This window comes from Thalassophryne amazonica, chromosome 7 (genome assembly GCF_902500255.1).
Source record: "Thalassophryne amazonica chromosome 7, fThaAma1.1, whole genome shotgun sequence".
Taxonomy (NCBI): domain Eukaryota; kingdom Metazoa; phylum Chordata; class Actinopteri; order Batrachoidiformes; family Batrachoididae; genus Thalassophryne; species Thalassophryne amazonica.
In genome coordinates this window covers 54113852-54132855 of record NC_047109.1, presented here as the reverse complement: position 1 = coordinate 54132855, position 19004 = coordinate 54113852, and the positions used below count along the sequence as shown (strand labels likewise).

Here is a 19004-nt window from a genome sequence, read left to right as displayed (position 1 = left end):
TTATTTTTGTGTCAAGATGCAGGTTGTTACTCATCTTAATGGTCAATTCCCACATTTTTTGGACCTGAGTCCAATTTTTGCAGTTTTTGGAGCTCAACTTTTCCTTTGGGACTAAAATAATTTTAATGAGGCCTAGTATTTAGTTTTATTGTTTAAAAAGTCACAGGTGAAACAGCTATATGTAGGAAGTGTGCGGGACAATCAGAAAACACTGCAGTAAAATGCCTCTTGTCACCACTGAATACGCTAAAATGTCACTAGACATGTCACCAAGCATGGAGTGCTTCTCTTTGGAGGCACATGTGTGCATATACGAGGTCTCTTAGATAATAAACCGACCCTTTTATTATTTTTTTTTAACTATATGGATTTGAATGACATGCAATTACACCAATCATGCTTGAACCCTCGTGCGCATGCGTGAGTTTTTTCACGCGTGTCGGTGACGTCATTTCCCTGTGGGCAGGCCTTGAGTGAGATGTGGTCCCGCCCTCTCGGCTGAATTCCTTTGTTTCACACGCTGCTCGAGACGGCGCGCGTTGCTTTATCAAAATTTTTTCTGGACCTGTGAGGAATATCCGAGTGGACACTATTCGAGAAATTAAGCTGGTTTTCTGTGAAAAGTTTAACGGCTGATGAGAGATTATGGGGTGTTTCTGTCGGTGTAAGGACTTCCCACGGAGCGGGACGTCCTGCAGCGCTTCCAGGCGCTGTCGTCGGCCTGTTTCGAGCTGAAAACATCCTAATTTAAGGCTTAATTCACCCAGGACATCGTGAGAGAACAGAGAAGATTCAGAAGAGGCCGGCATGAGGAATTTATGCGGACATTCCACTGTTTAAGGACATTTTTTTAATGAAAGACGTACGCGCAAATTCGCGAGTCGTTTCCGTGACGACTCGGCAAATCTGTGTGCGCCGCGACAGGAAAAACACCTCCGTGTTGAAAACCATTTGTAGAATTCAGGCGGCTTTTAATGGCTTTCAACAAGTGAGTAACTGAGAAATTGTTTAACAGCTTGGGCATGTTCCAACTTGCCCGTTAAGATTTCCAACGGAGGTGTTTTTTCCTGCCGCGACCCCCCGCGGTCGGGTCCAGCCCGACATGCGACTCTGCCCGCACGTTCTTTCATTACAAAATGACCATTAACAATGGAATGTCCGAATAAACTCCTCATGCCGACTTCTTCTGAAAGTTCTCTGTTCTCTGACGACTTACTGTGTCAACAGAGCCTGAAATGTGGAAGTTTTCAACTTGAAACGGCGAGACGCTGCCGCCTCGAAGCGCAGATCGCCATCAGGTGCCGTGGACCGTCCTTAAAGCGACACTACCAGACCAAAATCTCTCATCAGCTGTTAAAATTTTTACCGAAAACCAGCTGAATTTATTGAATGGTGTCCACTCAGTTGTGCCTTACAGTTTTGAAAAATTTTTATCAAACAAAGCAACAGTCTCTGAGCCATTCATAAACAATGAAAAAAATCGACGAGCGGGTGGACGACTCCTCACTCAAAGACTGCCCACAGGCGAATGACGTAACCGACAGGCGTGAAAAAACTCTCGCATGCCCACGAGGGTTCAAGCATGTCTGATGTAATCACACGTGATTCAAATCCATATGGTTTTTGAAAAAAATAATAAGGTCGGATACTTTTCTAATAGACCTCGTATGTCAGAAAATGTAAAAACAAAAACAAAAAAACTCTTATAAACGATAGATTAAAAAGGCAGCTCCTTACCTAAGCATTCATCTGTGGTGGTGCTGCAGTTCTCCAGGAAGTCTATACAATCGAATGCTGATGAGCAACACATTCTTGATTATTTTATTTTATTTTATTTATTTTTTGACCAACAAAGTAGAGAAGCCTATTTGCAAAGCCACAGCCATGTATTTAGATCATTTCAACAGGTCAATATAATGGCAGTGCCTAACTCCACCTACGAGTAATTTTTGATCCTATGTTGTCCTTTGACCTCCACATTAGAGATATTAGGAGGACTACTTTCTTCCACCTGCGAAATATAGCGAAGAATCGTCCCATCCTGTCTATGGCTGATGCTGAGACCCTGATCCATGCATTTATCTCTTCTAGATTGGACTACTGCAATGTTCTATTTTCTGGTTTACCGCAGTCTAGCATTAGGGCTCTCCAATTGCTTCAAAATGCTGAAGCCAGACTTTTGACACAAAGCAGAAAGTTCGACCACATTACACCCATTTTGGCATCTCTTCACTGCCTTCCTGTCCCTGTGAGATCAGATTTTAATATTCTGCTACTAGTCTATAAAATTGTTCATGGACTAGCACCTCCCTACCTAGCTGACCTAATTAAACCTTATGTACCGGCCCGGTCTTTGCGTTCTCAGGGTGCAGGACTGACTACTTTGTGTCCCGAGGGTGAATAAGAAGTCTGCAGGTCACAGAGCTTTCTCTTATCGTGCCACTGTTCAGTGGAATGATCTCCCTACGTCAATTAAAACAGTCAATTCTGTGGAGACTTTCAAGTCCAGACTTAAGACACACTTATTTTCCCTTTTGTATGGCTAGCATACTGGCACAGTACAGTTCTACGCTTTTTACTCTTTTAATTAATTTTATTAGGAAACGGAGCGTGCTGCGGCCTCAACTTTATCTAAATTCTGGGTCTTTTAGTGAAGCTTAGGGCTAATGGCCGGCGATCACCTTAGTATTTCTTCTGTTTTTCTTGTTTTAATGCTGGCAAATTATACTGTATTTCTTGTCTTTCTGATGCCTGATTCTGTTTTTTCTCTTTGTTTACGGTGCAGCTCCATCTAGAGATGGGTGTAGTATTTGTGCTGGAGACCCTCCTGTCCTGTGCACCGACAGCATTTCCTGTATATTCGTTCTGTGAATTGTTCTGTAATTTGTGTCTGTAGCATGGCCCAAGCAGAGGGTCACCCCTTTGAGTATGGTCTGCTTGAGGTTTCTTCCTCAGAGGGAGTTTTTCCCTTACCACTGGCTGCTCTGGGGGTTAGTAAGGTTAGACCTTACCTGTGTGAAGCGCCTTGAGGCAACTCTGTTGTGATTTGGTGCTATATAAATGAAAAGTGAAATTGAACCTCCCAGCCAACCCATAAATGGATAAAGAGGTGGAGCGTTTGCAAGACCGGTGTCGCCGACCGAACGGTCCCTCCTAAAAATCGGTCCCACCCCTCCACCCCCCTTCATTGCGCATGTGTCAATTCGGAGCGACAGCAGCAATTCACTGATTATCACCTCGTTTCTGCTTAAAACAGCACTCTAGTCATCATCTATCTCTGCGACATTTATCTGAAGCTTTTGTGCAACAATCATTTACACATAAATTCAGCATTACTTCATCATAAAAGATGGGGGACTAATCAGAGTACCACAGCAGCACGTCTGAGTCTGACATGCTGCTGCTCCTACGTCATTTCAGTGCATCAGCAGCGATTCGCAGATTATCGCCTCGTTTCTGCTTAAACCGACTTTAGAATGATTTAAGAGGTTTTACTTTCCCATCTGATGATTAATAATCACATTATTCCCTTTGATCACTTTGGCTGTAGAGAGTCAGACTCAGAGTGTCAGACTCAGACGTGCTGCTGTCGTGCTCTGAATGCTCCCCCGTCTTTTATTCCTTGGAAAAACTTAGCGATTCGGTTAGGGTGTCTGTAATGAACCCGGATAGTAGTTTTGTTTTTAATCGTGGTGGGATTTTAAAGATGTTCCAAAACTCCTTTTTTTTTCTGTCGTGAACTTTGACATACTAATCCCTTGTGGGACTTGTTGGTTTGTAATGTAATGGCAAAAGACCGTGAGCTTCCAGGATACATATCTGAGAAAGTGGAAACAGAGCTTAAAAGTAATGATATAGCCATGTTGACTAACCATAAGCCTAGAAAAAGAAAAAGTTTTTTCTTGTATACATGTAAACACTGAAACAAAGGCTCTAAACAGCTTTGCCTCAAAAAGAGTTTTGCAAAAGCTACATTTTGTCCACAGTTTGCATTTTAACGAAAGGCCAAAACACAGAAAAGCAAAATTTTTCAGTATACCTTTTGTACATGTGGCCAACCAGAGTATGATATATGTACTAAAAAAAAAAGACAGGAGAGGGAGTAAAACCAGAATTAAAGGATGGACACAAAAGTGTGTCTCAAAACTTTTCATTGGAACTGCAACTTAGTACATGAAACACTGTTTCAGGACATTTCAAAATCTTTGCAATACCTATGTTTCAAAACCTTGTTCCAGAGTCCAATTCAAAAGGAACACATGCTGAATACTGGCATCTGCTGGGCAGTTCGCAAGTGTGCAGCCCTATCAAATTATGAATTTCATAATTAAAGGCTACATACAATCAGTGCAAAATCTGCATGTGCGTGAGCATGTACACTGCTTATTTAACTTTTACAGCTAAATTTGTCAGGGGATTTTTGTTAAACAGCCTCATGGTACCAAAATTCTGTGTCTGCATCTGAGCCGTCCGAACGCAGATGTACTGTTCAGCCTGTCGCCCACTTGTGTGTGATACATGGGGAGCAACACACTCAGCGGCACGGTGGCTTAGTAGTTAGCACTGGTACCTCACAGCAAGAAGGCCATGGGATTGCTTCCCACCCTTTCACACCCATTTCTGTCTTTCCATTTTTACCCAATATTGCAAAATATATAAAACCTTAAATATAACACAATGCTAAAATACCCTCGGCAGTATGAGCATTGTGTTTTTTTTTCTAATTTGCAGTTTAATTATTACAATCATATTGTCTTGTGTACAATTTGCTCATTATTTGTTCATGTTGTGCACATTAAGGAATATTTGTAGATCACCCTCTGTGCATTTGCACACATTAATAATGAGACAAATTTAACTACATAGAAAATTAGCGATGAGTTACCGAAAGTTAGCATTCAAGCTAACATCCACAAAATGTCTTGTAAATGGCACCAGAGCTGTAATCAGGTTACAAGAACAGCGTTTTCAGTTTTATAAGTGTTTATTTCTCACTAGTTTTTTCATAATATATGAGAAACGTATATAAACACACAAAATGAAGCAGTTTTGAAGAGACCAGCAAGTAGAGGTGGGCGGATCAATCCTAATATCAATAATGTCGATACCAACACTGGTATTGATATTGAACGATCCTCGTGTAAAAAGATCGATACTCAAGCTTTTTTTCTCTCCCGCGCACACTGACTGCTGCGCACGCAGATTCATCAAAGTCTACTCTCTGTCTGTAAGAGCAGCGCTGCGCTGTGTCACACAACACGGAGCAGTGCACCCTTGTATTGTGGTTTGTCAGCCCTCTACCTCAGCAGATTTTGTTTTAAGTTGTGTTGAGTGATATTTTTTTTAAACAAAAATGTTGATTGTGATAATAAAGTATTTTGTTGTCACGTACAATGTTTGGCGAAATTCTATCCTAGGTCTTTTGGATCCTTTGGATCTATGAAGCTTAAATATGAAAAAGTATCGGTATCGATATTGGCAATACTGGGCCTGTATTTACTTGGTATCAGATCGATACCAAAATTCCCGGTACTGCCCACCTCTACCAGCAACTGATTTCACAATGCACCTCTACTCTGATTGGCTGTCACCCGCATCACTCAAACATGAAACGGATCACATTATAAAGGGAATGGAACTTTTTAAACCTCTTAAAATACATCAAGGAACTTGTCCAAGGTCTGTGTCCCAAGAATGTTCCTTGTGAATTTCAATACTCAGTAATAGTCCTATCTTATGCTGGGCACAGACAGACAGACAGACAGACAGACGGAAGTACAGACAGATGAAAATCCTTCGCAATACCCGATGGCCATATTTTGGCCTTGTGTAAAAATCAATCTCACCCAGACCATCACTTTGATCAATAACACTATTTTGAAGTAGACTCTATATTTTTGAAAATATGAAAATAACGAAAAATACAAAAATTTCTATCTTTCAATATATTTTATCAAATACCACCAAAGTTGAGAAAAACACTTTTTCATGTAGAAATGAAGTGCAAAATTTCTTTTTACATTTGGCCCAACTTTAATTTATTTTTTTTTTTTTAGATAAGACATAATATGAAAGGGGGCCTAACTCACACAGTATAACTTAGCAAGCTGAAAATTTTATGGATGATAAAGATCTGTTCATGTTACTCATATACCAAGAATGACATTTATATACATGCAGGTGGCACTATAATAAAGAAAAATGCATTTTGGATTTAAACTCCCACACTGTGTGGGAGTCAATAATCAGTCAATAAAAAGTAATCTGCTCCCACATTCTGTTAAGTGGACTGAATCTTCTACAATGGGCTACACCCATTTCTACCTTTGCATTTTGATGCAAAATTTCATCAAATGTAAAGCCTACCTTTTCAACCTCTGCTTTGGTCATTAGTGTCATCTGCATCTCAACCTGCACATATATTCAATGGACACTCATGTGTTTGTATTAATGACATGATTCAGTCGAATAAACATGAAACATGGTCCAATGACAGAACAATGAACAAAAATCTGCATGCAAAATTTCGTAGTAGTCGGTCACAAGTGGGGAAGTAATAATCTGAAATAAGATGCATAGAAAAGCATGAAATTCATATCTCAACAACTTATCCATCAAACACCAGCAATGTTCAAAGAAGAATTTTCTATTATTATCAGTATGAATAGCTTTAAATTACACAGACTGAGCACTGCAGATGCAATATTTGGTCTGTCAGTGCTGATGGAGAAACACAGAAAAGGCCAGAAGGAGTTGCATTATTTGTTTGTGGACTTGAAGAAAGCTTTTGACAGAGTGCCAAGAGAAAAGGTGTGGTTGTAGGAGGAAGTCAACTCAATCTATTGCGGAATCACTTCTGACCTTTACGTGTACCATAAAGAGAATATTTCTATCAGTGTTGTCGCTATGTGGTAGAACACTTGGTTGAACAGATGTGAAGGTAAATTAGATTTTGAATATTGATAAATATAGGCTGACACACTGCATTACAGCATAGTTACCTGGATGGAATACTTCATGCACATGGTGGGAGCAACAGCTGTTATTTAATGTACACACTGTAAAAGTATGGATGTCTTAATTAAATTTAGTCCTCTTGAAGGCAAAGTATGTGGCTCTGCAGGTCAAGTCACATGGTCCTCGCGGGGGCTCGGGAGGCAGTCCGCGTACGCGGCTTGGACCTTGTGTATACCTGCTGGCAGGTCTAATTTTAATAGAAATTGTCTATACAATGGTAGTGTAGTGATGGTACAAATTACACAACATGCTTTAACCAAGGCACATGGCATCAGAAGTGAAGAGAGTAAATCAACAAGCGGACATGTCATTCTTCACAGTCAAGGGGAGGAATGTGAAATGGACTGCAGAGATGCACTGCATCAAAAGCTCAAGTTGGTGGATTTGACCACAATAAGCCAATGAGTGTGGAGTAAAAAGATAACTGACTGTGCTCATATATATATATATATATATATATATATATATATATATATATATATATATATATATATCAAAACTACACCAATTAAAACAATTTTCATGCTGAGTGAAAAGATGAACCCCAAAACATCAAAGAATAGAGTACAGATTGAAAATGTCTGTGCTCAAGCAAGATCAAGATTCATCACCTCAGCATCTGGTGGGTACTTTTGGCTATTTTTAAACACTTTATGACCTACGTTGGCTTGTTGAAAAGGTGTATAAAATGACGTTGGCATTGAAAACTAATGTTCTTCTTGTGACGGGCTTGTAAAGAACCAGAGGAAACGCTCTCAGCAGGTTTCAAAGCACAGCTATGAGCTGTAATACTAGATAATTAGGATTTCCCCGCATTTGAAGTTTAGAGTTTCAGTGAAAACAGAATTTTTAATTTGTTTCCCACGCCACAGACCCTGTGAACAATGTTGTACCAGTTCTCAGCTGGTTTCAGGATGTGAACTGGGGACCTTCCAACACCTTAAGCTACTGTTGTTCCAAAATGGAGCCACACCCAAGAGTGGCTCTGTTTTTGTCCTAACAAGGATCACTACTGCACTCTAGTGGTAACATATCACACTGCAGCTGCAGCACAGCACTCAGGTTGACTTGCGTTGGTGTGTTGAAAGAACATGATAGCAAAGATGCAAAATGCCTACCTTTGTAAGTTCTGTCATCTTTTGCCAGCAAATGGAATAAATAAAATAAAATAGAGAGAAAGGGGGAGGGGGGCAGAGATAAATTAAATATGATTCTGTAGGAGAAAACAATTAGACAATACTAGAATTACAGACTACAACATTTTTAAAACTGTGGATTCTCAAAAATCATCATTTTAAAATACATTATTCAGTAATATGTAATGGGCAGTATGGTGAATTAGTGGTTATTACTGTTATCACATCAAGAAGGTCTTGGGATCGATTCCCACCTGTGGCCCTTCTGTGTGGCGTTTGCATGTTCTCCCCGTGTTTGTGTGGGTTCCCTCCGGATGCTCCAGCTTCCTCCCACATCCAAACACATGCAGGTTAGGTGGACTGGAAACTTTAAATTGTCTGTGGGTGTGCGTGCAGGTGTGAATGTGCATTTTTGCCTATATGTGGCCCTGCAACAGACCGGCGTCCTGTCCAGGGTGTACTCCTCCTCACACCCTATGACTGCTGGGATAGGCTCCGTGACCCTTAATTTGAGTAAGCCGTTGAAGATGGGTGTATGTAATGCACAATTTGCTTATATTTGCAATTGTTAATTTCTGACCACCAGATGGCAGTAACACACTAATCTCCTGCAGTAATACAGCCGTTGCCTAACAAGTACCTCATTATAGTGTTGGGCATTAAGTTGCTTCTACAATGCAATAAAACTGTTAAATACGTATGACATAGAAAACTTCATACTCAATACCACAGGTGTTATAAAACATTGGAAAAAGCTTGAGTGTGGATCAAAACATCATTACAAACCATTAGCACGTATACTATGATCAATGTAGCAAAACTATAAAAGTCATTGTTAATTTTTATTCAGCGACTAGCTACATTTTAGGATCTTGTCCTGAGTTGAACATTTCTACTCTCATTCCTTTTAATACTACCATTCCCATAGCAACTTTACTAGTTGCTATGCCAACTCTTCTGGTAACCAGTTGGCAATCTCTTTCTTTCAGTTCTTCATCCAGGTTTTTAATACCCATTTATGTGCAGTACTTTTTAAAATCTTCTCAGACATTAAATTGTTGTGAGACTGTTCTCCTCGTGTCACTGCTGCCACAAACTATCTCTGCGCTGAGATTCACAGAGCATTTTTCTAGTGAATACTTTCACGTATCAGATATCAAGCCTTTGTTGTTCATTACCATGGCCTGTTCCAATGGTGCACACCACCATCTGTGGATTACAGCCTGATTAGTTGGATTATTTATCGCCTAGCAACCCCGCTCCACCATTAGGAAAGCATGTTTGTAACTATGTTACTTTTATAGCCTATTTTTCCCATTTTTGAGAAGGAGATGGCAAATATTATGTGAGCCATCCCCATCTGGTGAGACAGCCCTGAATGGTTGGCTGTAATGCTGTTATTCCTGTGGTCATGCTGAAACAAATAGATGGCAAATATTTAGCAATGTTAAAATAGTTCTTGTACTGAACAGCAGAACAGCAGTTGTCAGAATGCATACATTAGCAAAGGGGAGTTTACCTAATATTGGTTAGCTAATGTTAGGTAAGGCAACTGTTCTCTTTAGCCAGCTAATATTAATTAAAGTGTTAAGGCAAAAGTTATAAACAAGCAAAAAGCTGGATACCTGCTTACATTAACCTACTACAGCATCCTTTGGCTCATCCTACACACTAGACCATAAATGAACTATTGCAATGACGGGAGTGAGGATGTTAGACAAAATGTTCAACTAAGATTAATAAATGTATCTTCCACTTTAGTCCTTCTAGGTGTGAATATGAGAAAATATATTGTAATATTTACAACATGTATGAAGGATACATAAATGTTTTGAACCCACCAAGCTTGTTGTTTTTTCATCTTTCGGGGGATCCCGAAAAGGGATAATTAGGGGTGGGGGGGGAGAGTCAATACCCACTGTAATTCCGATCATGCCTACATAAGTCAAACATTAAAAGTGTTTTCGAAAATCAGTTATCATACAAAATACTCTCTCACCAAGTAAAAACAAAAATCCATTTTTACCCAAGGCCATCAAATATGGCCATTGGGTATTGCAGAGATTTTGTGTCCGTCCGTCCGTCTATCTGTGCTCAGCATAAGTCCAGTGCTACTAATGCCAGAGTCTTCAAACTGGGCACCACAGTCTCTTTTGAGGGCGGGCGTTAACGGGGTAAAGCATGACACATATGACGCAATTCTTCAACATCTGGGGACAGTCCTCATCTGTCCATAGCAGAAACGCCATTTTCTCTGAGTTTTTGCAAGTGGTGGGCACAGATAACCAAAAAAGTTAGCTTCGATAACAGATAATCACCTAACTGAAAAGTTATCTTTTATAAAGCTAAACCGATAAGCCACCCAAAAATTTATCATAAGCTACAGATAACCGATAATTTCCAGTATTGTCTCTGGTACACTTGCAACTACTAACAAGCTGATTTTGAGTTTTAATACCATGATCGCTTCTGATAGCATCAAAGGCGACTAAAGACCCAAACAATGAGTCAGCACTTCTGTCTTTGAGTGCTCTGCCCACTGCTGGAAGCGGCTGTTTACTACATAGCTTCCAGCAGCAAAGCAGTTGAGAGGAACAGCAAAGCTCAACTCTCTACTCAATAACAGCGTCACCGTGAGGCGGAGGTCTTGGAAAATAAAGCAGTGCTGACTTATGGTTTGGTTTATAAATAAAATTAATACTGAGAGAATACCTCCATTAATGTTAATTCCGTCACTTGTACAAAGTTAAAATAAAACATATATCTTTTAATGTTGAATAATGCACTAATTCTGAAGTTTTGTAACAGACAGACAGATGTGAAAGGGATTATGGGTAAAATGTGCCTCCGCTAACACTGATTGGTTGACTCATTCATTCTATGTAAACCAACATGTTAATGTGAGGTGTGTCGTGTGCTGGTGTTTACAGATAAATGTGCTTTTGTAAAATATGGCATTTTTTTTATGTGTAAAAAAAAAAAAAGGCATTTTCAAAAAAAAAAAAAAAGCCAAGTTGTAATTAGATAACCGTCTGATATAACCAGTGTCAAAATAAATAGAACATTGCCATGATCTACTGGTGCCGGGCGAATAGTGCCATGAACACTACTGGCCAGTAGATGAAGTAGAGAACGTGAAAACTTGCCAAAACAAAATTCCAGATAATCAGTGTCTGCTACATTTAAGATGCGTGGAATTTAATAAACGCAAACTGAATTTCAGAAACCTTATATATATATATATATATATATATATATATATATATATATATATATATATATATATATTACTCTGGAACAAAGACGACAGACAGTGTTTGACATAAGCAGGACTCTAAATAGCAAACAAGAATCGATTGCAATGATTCCAACTGAAAATAACGAGAAGCAACCTGAGCTTCTTCTGGCATTTTTACATAAAACAAACACAATAACAACCTCTATAACCCAGAGAATATATTCACAAGAGTTTTAGGCACAATATACAAAGAGTCTAATGCTGTTGTCTGTGTGGAGCCTGATCAGAGTGTCTCAAATGCATTTCTTCTGTCGTGAATGTACTGACATTATCCATAATACACTGCTGGGCACAGCATCTCTGCACTAAAACATTCAAAATTAGTGCATTACTTTAAAACTAAAACATATATCTGATATTTTCACTTTATAAAACTTCAGACGTGACGTTAATTTAAATAACTTGTCCAAAATTAGTTTGGTTAAAATTTTAACCATAAGGTAAAACTGTGTCTCTGGATGACTTGGGTAATATTGCCAGCGTATCAGTACGGGGTCAAAATAAATGAGTTTTTTCTTTTCTGTGACCAGGTCTCCTTTGCTTGCAGGGGATAGAGCAGTTTCTTCGAGAAGCAGGTGCCTAATTTTGGGCACCCCAACAGAAAAAAATACATCAGTATTTAGTAGAGCCTCCTTTTGCAGAAATAACAGCCTCTAAACACTTACTATAGCTTCCAATGAGAGTCTTGATTCTGGTTGAATGTATTTTGGATCATTCTTCTTTACAAAACATGTCAGGTTTGTTGGTTTCTGAGCATGGACAGCCTGCTTAAAATCACACCACAGATTTTCAATAATATTCAGGTCTGGGGATTGAGATGACCATTCCACAACACTGTACTTGTTCCTCTGCATGAATGCCTTAGATTTTCAGCAGTGTTTAGGGTCGCTGCCTTGTTGAAAGATCCAGCCCCGGCACAACTTCAACTTTGTCACTGATTCATGAACATTCGTTCTGAAGAATCTGCTGATATTGACTGGAATCCATGTGACCTCAACTTTAACAAGATTCCCAGTACCTGCACTAGCCACACAGCCCCACAGCATGATGGAACCACCTCCAAATTTTACTGTAACTCTGCAGCGTATATGTAGAAAAGGCTTCCTCTGCATTACTCTCTCATCCAGCATCTCCTGGTGCAAAGTGCAATGTATAGTTGAATGATGCATGGAGACACTATATGCAACAAGATAATGTTGTAGGTCTTTGGAGCAGGTCTGTGGGATGACTATGACTGTTCTCACCATCCTTCACGTCAGCTTATGAGATTTTTCTTGGTCTGCCACTTCGGGCCTTAACTAGTACTGTGCCTGTGGTCTTCTATTTCCTCACTATGTTCCTCACAGTGGAAACTGACAGGTGAAATGTCTGAGATAGCTTTTTGTATCCTTCCCCTAAACCATGATATTGAACAATCTGTGTTTTCAGGTCATTTGAGAGTTGTTTAGACGCTCCCATGTTGCCACTCATTAGAAAAGATGCAAAGAGGAGAAACATTTGCAAATGGCCACCTTAAATACCCTTTCTCATAATTGGTTTCACTTGTGTGAGGAGGTCAAGGGTCAATGAGCTTTTACCATATCTATACATACTTATACATATATATACTCACTTATATTCTATTTTTCATGTAATCTATTCACATTTGTATTTATGCATCCACCAGCAAAAATTGCAATATACTTTAGTCACCTTTCTTTAATGAAAATATTTTTCTTTTATTTATTACTGTACGACTCTAGCTGCTGCAACAAGTGATTTTTCCTGCTGTGAGATTAATAAAGTTTATCTTATCACATTTAAAAATACAGAACACAATGCTAAAGTACCCTTGGCCGCATAAGCATAAAAATAGGAAGCGAAACATATAGTTTCACTTGGTCAACTCATGCAGTAGTGCCAATATACTGTTCTGGTGGAAAACCCCAACATAAAATATGACCATTTGATCCTGAAAGCAGATCAGCTACCTTCAATGTTCTGTAAGCTCATTATCCTGAGATTACACCCTGTAAATATAACGTTGCGACAAAAGAGTGGATGTAATGAATGAAAGTGTAGAAAGAATGTGACTTTTTGACCTCTTAAAATAGGTCAAGGTTAGCCATCTTTGAACTTGTCCAAGGTCTGTGCTCCAAGAATGTTTCCTGTGAATTTGAAGACTCCGGCAGTAATAGGACTGGACTATGCTGAGCACGGTTGGACGGATGGATGCAAAGTCTTCGCAATACCTGATGGCCATATTTTGGCCATCGGGTAAAACATAACTTTTACACGTCTTTGCTCTGCACTCTTTTAAAGAAGTATTTCCAAATGTATGTATTCCGGGTTAGATCCAACATTTTCATGAAGTTTGGTGAAATTGATGTATTAATATATGAATAATCCTGCTAACACAGCCACAGACAGACATGACCTTAATCACTGGCCATTCCTGCCTCTGTTTCTGATTGGACAAAATGATTAGCCATTTTCTAGCCTGACAACTGGCCCTGAATTGGACCAGATACTGGCCTCCATTTTGGAGTGGGAATTCCCACTCCAAACAACCAATAGGAGAGCAGCACTCATGCCACATCAAAGTGATGATGATGTCAGCTTTCAGCTGCCAACCAATCACAGGCTAGGAAAGAGAGGCCAGTATCTGGCCCAATTCAGGGCCGGTTGTTGGGCCTGAAGGAGATGCTGATCTCTTTAAAAATTGAGTCTTTCATCTCTTTATTTATATATATATATATATATATATATATATATATATATATAGTTGAATGCCGTTGGTCACAGTAGCTGAGACACTCACAGAGGCACGTGGGTTTCGGCGAGTCCCACTTGCCCAACTTTGTACAGTGGCTGATGTTTCTGCCTTCCAGTTTAAATCCGGCGTTGCAGGTGTAATGGAGCACTACCCCCTCCAATGGCAGCCCTGGAGGTTTTGACGTCACCCGTCCGTTCTCCAGGGAAGTCCACACCCGAGGACACACCAGCACTGGGATCCAGAGAGAGCAGATGGAAAACAAAACAAGTCAGACAAAGGCCATAGCACTTTTTTTTTTTTACATTATTGGCCATATATAGGTTGATGATAAATGAATCTGTCTCCTGCAGATTGTTAACACATTAACTAAAGCACAATAAAAACTATCACATTATACATCTCCAAATGAAGCAGACATACAGTAATGACTAACTGATTAATATTCTTTGAAATTCAATGCACCACATCAATACAAAAAGCAACTTTGTTTTGCTTATGTATGATAATATATAATATGTCTGCCACCTGCTCAAAACTGCCATCTGCTGGACATGTTTGAGCTTGTTGTTGGGAATAATCTTGCCATATGCATGACAGAAATTAAGAGCAGGTGTGGTTGAAATGAGATGTGGTTTGAAGCTTGGTTTGGTGGTATTGTTGTTGGTGTAGATCAGCCTGTTGGCTCTGTGTTCAAAGTGCAGACTTTCACCTCTACTTTTAATGTTTTTGAATTAAAACAGGCTGACAGGGGTTGGAATACAGCACTCCCAGTTATGTGAACAAAAGGTATTTGGACAAATAGAAACAAACACAATAAACCAACATTAATTATGTGTAATACTTTTATGCAGTGCAATGGATGACCGTCTGCACGTCACCAGGTAATGTGTTCCTGGTGTGGTGATGCTGTGCCAAACTTCCAGGGCTCTCATCATGTCATGCTTCTTCTTTGACTGTTTGGCCTTCAGCAAATGAAATGTTGCTCAACAGGATCCAGGTCAGGTGACTGACTTGGCTGTTGCAAAATATTCTGCTTTTTTGCCTTTAAAAAAAGTGTTGGGTTGCTTTGATTGTCCATCTGCACTGTGAATGAGTTTTGCAGCATTTGGCTGAATACGAGCATAATGATGCCCAAAACAATTCAGAATTCATCCTGCTGCTTTTGTCATCGAAAAATACGAATGAACCAGTGCTACTGGCAGCCAAACGTGCCCACGCCACAACTCTACTTCTGTGGTATGCTTCTTTTGTAAAAGTTGAGCTATGGCTTCTCTATAAAGAGGATGTTGTTCCAGAACTATGCACGACTTTTATTTATAAATAAATAATAAAAAATATGCACTCCGATGAAGTTTTCTTCTGTTGACAGTGGCAACTATTACTGAGTGAAATCAGCTTTGGAAACATTACAAAAGGAGAACTGCACTGTTTAAAAGTCTGGTAATTCCTGATTCATCCTCAACACAATTCTGCACTTCAAAGCCACACACACACAGTGTAAGTATTGAACACATCACTATTTTTCTCAGTAAATATATTTCTAAAGGTCCTACTGACATGAAATTTTCACTATATGTTGGTAACAACCCAAGTAATCCAAAGATGCACAGACAGACACCAAAACAAATAAACATATGCAAAGAAATCAAACCCTAAATTTCCATAAATTATGTGAAATGAAATGGCATGGCAAAAAATGTGGAACATGCTCAATGAATTTTATTTAATACTTCATGCAAAAGCCTTTGTTGGTAATGACAGCTTCAAGATGTTTCCTGTGTGGAGAAACTAGTCACATGAATTGCTCAGGTGTGATTTTGGTCCATTCTTCCACACAAACAGTCTTCAAATCTTGAAGGTTCTGTGGACCTCTTGTATGAACTCTGATCTTTAGTTCTTTCCATAGATTTCCTATTGGATTCAAGTCCGGTAATTGACGGGGACATTCTAGCAGCTTTATTTTCATTCTCTGAAACCAATTAACAGTTTCCTTGGCTGTGTGTTTGGAATCATTGCCTTGTTCCATCTTCATCATCCTGGTAGATGGGACCAGATTTTTTATCAATGATGTCTCGGTACATTTTTCCATTCATCCTTCCTTCAATGATTTGAAGTTTGCAGTGCTGTATGCTGAAAAACAGCCCCACACCATGATGTTCCCACCTCCAAACGTCACTGTTGCTGTGGTGTTTTTAGAGTGATGTGCAGTGCCATATGGTGTGTATTATGGCATCCAAAGAGTTCAGTTTTGGGCTCATCTGAGCAGACTATATTCTCTCAGTATTCACAGGCTTATGTTGTGCAGCAAATTTTAAATGAGCTTCAACATGTTTTTTCTTCAGCAATGGAGTCTTGCATGGTGAGCGTGTATACAGGTCATGGGGATTGAGTGCATTACTTACGGTTTTCTTTCAAACCATTGTACAGTAGTGTTCAGAATAATAGTAGTGCTATGTAACTAAAAAGATTAATCCAAGTTTTGAGTATATTTCTTATTGTTACATGGGAAACAAGGTACCAGTAGATTCTCACAAATCCAACAAGACCAAGCATTCATGATATGCACACTCTTCAGGCTATGAAATTGGGCTATTAGTAGAAAAGGGGGTGTTCACAAAAATAATAGCATCTGCTGTTGATGCTACAAACTCAAAACTAAAACTATTATGGCTTCATCCTTAAACAGGGGACACCTGATTCACACCTGTTTATTCCACAAAATTGACAAACTCACTGATTGAATGCCACAATACTATTATTGTGAACACCCCCTTTTCTACGTTTTTTTTTTTACTAATAGCCCAATTTCATAGCCTTAACAGTGTGCATATCATGAATGCTTGAAACTTAAATCTTTTGAGGAGCACCTACTGAGTGTAAGTTGACTTTTTAACAATCCTAGTCATCTTAAAGCATTGTTAACAACAGGGGGTAATACAGAATGAAGATCATATTTAGAGTGTGTTGTGGTGAAGAGCGTATCTTAACCACAAAAGAGTACATTAAGCTCACTAAGATCACACTAAGATCGAGTAGTAATCTGAATCCATGGTGATTCGATCATTCACCATTTTACCAAGGGCAGGTTCCACAGAGTGATGATGAGTCCTTAAAGCCACAATGGTTCAGAGTATCATCAGACAATAACCACAAATTGTTGTAAAACTTAAGTTAAGTAAAAAAGTTAAGTAAAACAGAAAAGTTGATAAGTCACAGCTTGAAGTTATGGAAAAAAGTAGTGGAATCTTTGCTGAGAAAAGAGTGAAGATTTTATGCCAGGAAAGACCACAACAAGTGAAATGTTTGCTTTGAGGGTATTGATGGAGGGCAGACAAAGGCAGACGTTGAATCTTCAGTGGAAGTTTACAGTACGAGTACCACCAGTGGATCCCTACACAAATATCACCAGCAATATACTGTACAGCAGGTAAAAATGTATTGAACACATCACCATTTTTCTCAGTAACTATATTCCTTAAGGTGCTATTGGCATGAGATTTTCACCAGATGTCAGTAACAGCCCAAATGATCCACACATGCAAAGAAACCAAAACAAATAAGTACAGAAATTATGTGTAATAAAATAGAATGACACCGGGAAAAATTACTGAACATGCTTACTGAAATTTACTTAATAATTTGTACAAAAGCTTTTGTTGGTAATGACAGCTTCAAGACAACTCCTGTGTGGAGAAACTAGCCGCATGAATTGCTTAGGTATGATTTTGGTCCATTCTTCCACACAAACAGTCTTCAAATCTTGAAGGTTCCGTGGACCTCTTCTATGAACTCTGATCTTGAGTTATTTCCATAGATTTTCTATTGGATTCAAGTCAGCTGCTTAACTGGGCCTTTCTAGCAGATTTAATGCCATTCTCTGAAACCAATTGAAAGTTTTGTTGGCTGTGTCTTTGGGATCATTGTCTCGTTCCATCTTCATCATCCTGGTAAATGGCAGCAGAGTTTTATCAAGAATGTCTCAGTACATTTTTTCCATTCATCCTTCCTTCAATTATATGAGGTTTGCCAGTACTGTATGCTGAAAAACAGCCCCACACCATGATGTTCCCACCTTCAAACTTCTCTCTTGGTATGGTGTTTTTGGGATGATGTGCAGTGCCGTCTGACTTCCAAACATGGTGTGTATTATGGCATCCAAAGAGTTCATTTTTAGTCTCTTACGACCAGACTATATTCTTAGTATTTCACAGGCTTGTCTAAATGTTTTGCAGCAAACTTTAAATGAGCTTCAACATGCATTTTCTTCAGCAATGGAGTCTTGTGTGGTGAGCGTGCATACAGGTCATAGCAGTTGAGTGCATTACTTATTGTTTTCTTTGAAACAATTGTACCTGCTAATTCCAGGTGTTCCTAAAGCACTCCACAAGTGGTCCTTGGCTCTTGGACAACTTTTTTGATAATCCTTTTCAGTCCTCTGTCAGAAATCTTGAGAGAAGAACCTGGTCATGGTCAATTTAGGGCAGTGGTCTCCAAACTATTCTAGAAAGGGCCGAAAGGGTGCAGGTTTTCTTTGTAGCCACTGACTTCAGCAGGTGATTTCACTGATAACATCCCTTTGAACAGGTGGGATGAGTTCATCAGTGAAATCACCTGCTGAAGTCAGTGGCTGCAAAGAAAACCTGCACCCTCTCGGCCCTTTCTGGAATAGTTTGGAGACCACTGATTTAGGATGAAATGTGGTTCTTTCCACTTCCAAATTATAGCCCAAACAGTGCTCACTGGAAGTATAAAAATCCTTCTGTAACCAATGCTATCAGTATGTTTTGCAACAATAAGG

The 19004-nt window shown here is 39.3% G+C and overlaps 1 protein-coding gene across 1 annotated transcript in view; it reads right to left on the bottom strand.

The window, feature by feature from the left end:
- gabbr1a (gamma-aminobutyric acid (GABA) B receptor, 1a) overlaps positions 1-19004 on the bottom strand; it is a 442232-nt gene that overhangs the window by 355942 nt on the left and 67286 nt on the right. The window contains exons 5-6 of the mRNA XM_034174198.1: positions 14252-14437; positions 8136-8153 (exon numbers count right to left, since the gene is read on the bottom strand). Coding sequence (XP_034030089.1) covers positions 8136-8153; positions 14252-14437 — 204 coding nt within the window. The remainder of the gene's footprint in view (positions 1-8135; positions 8154-14251; positions 14438-19004) is intronic.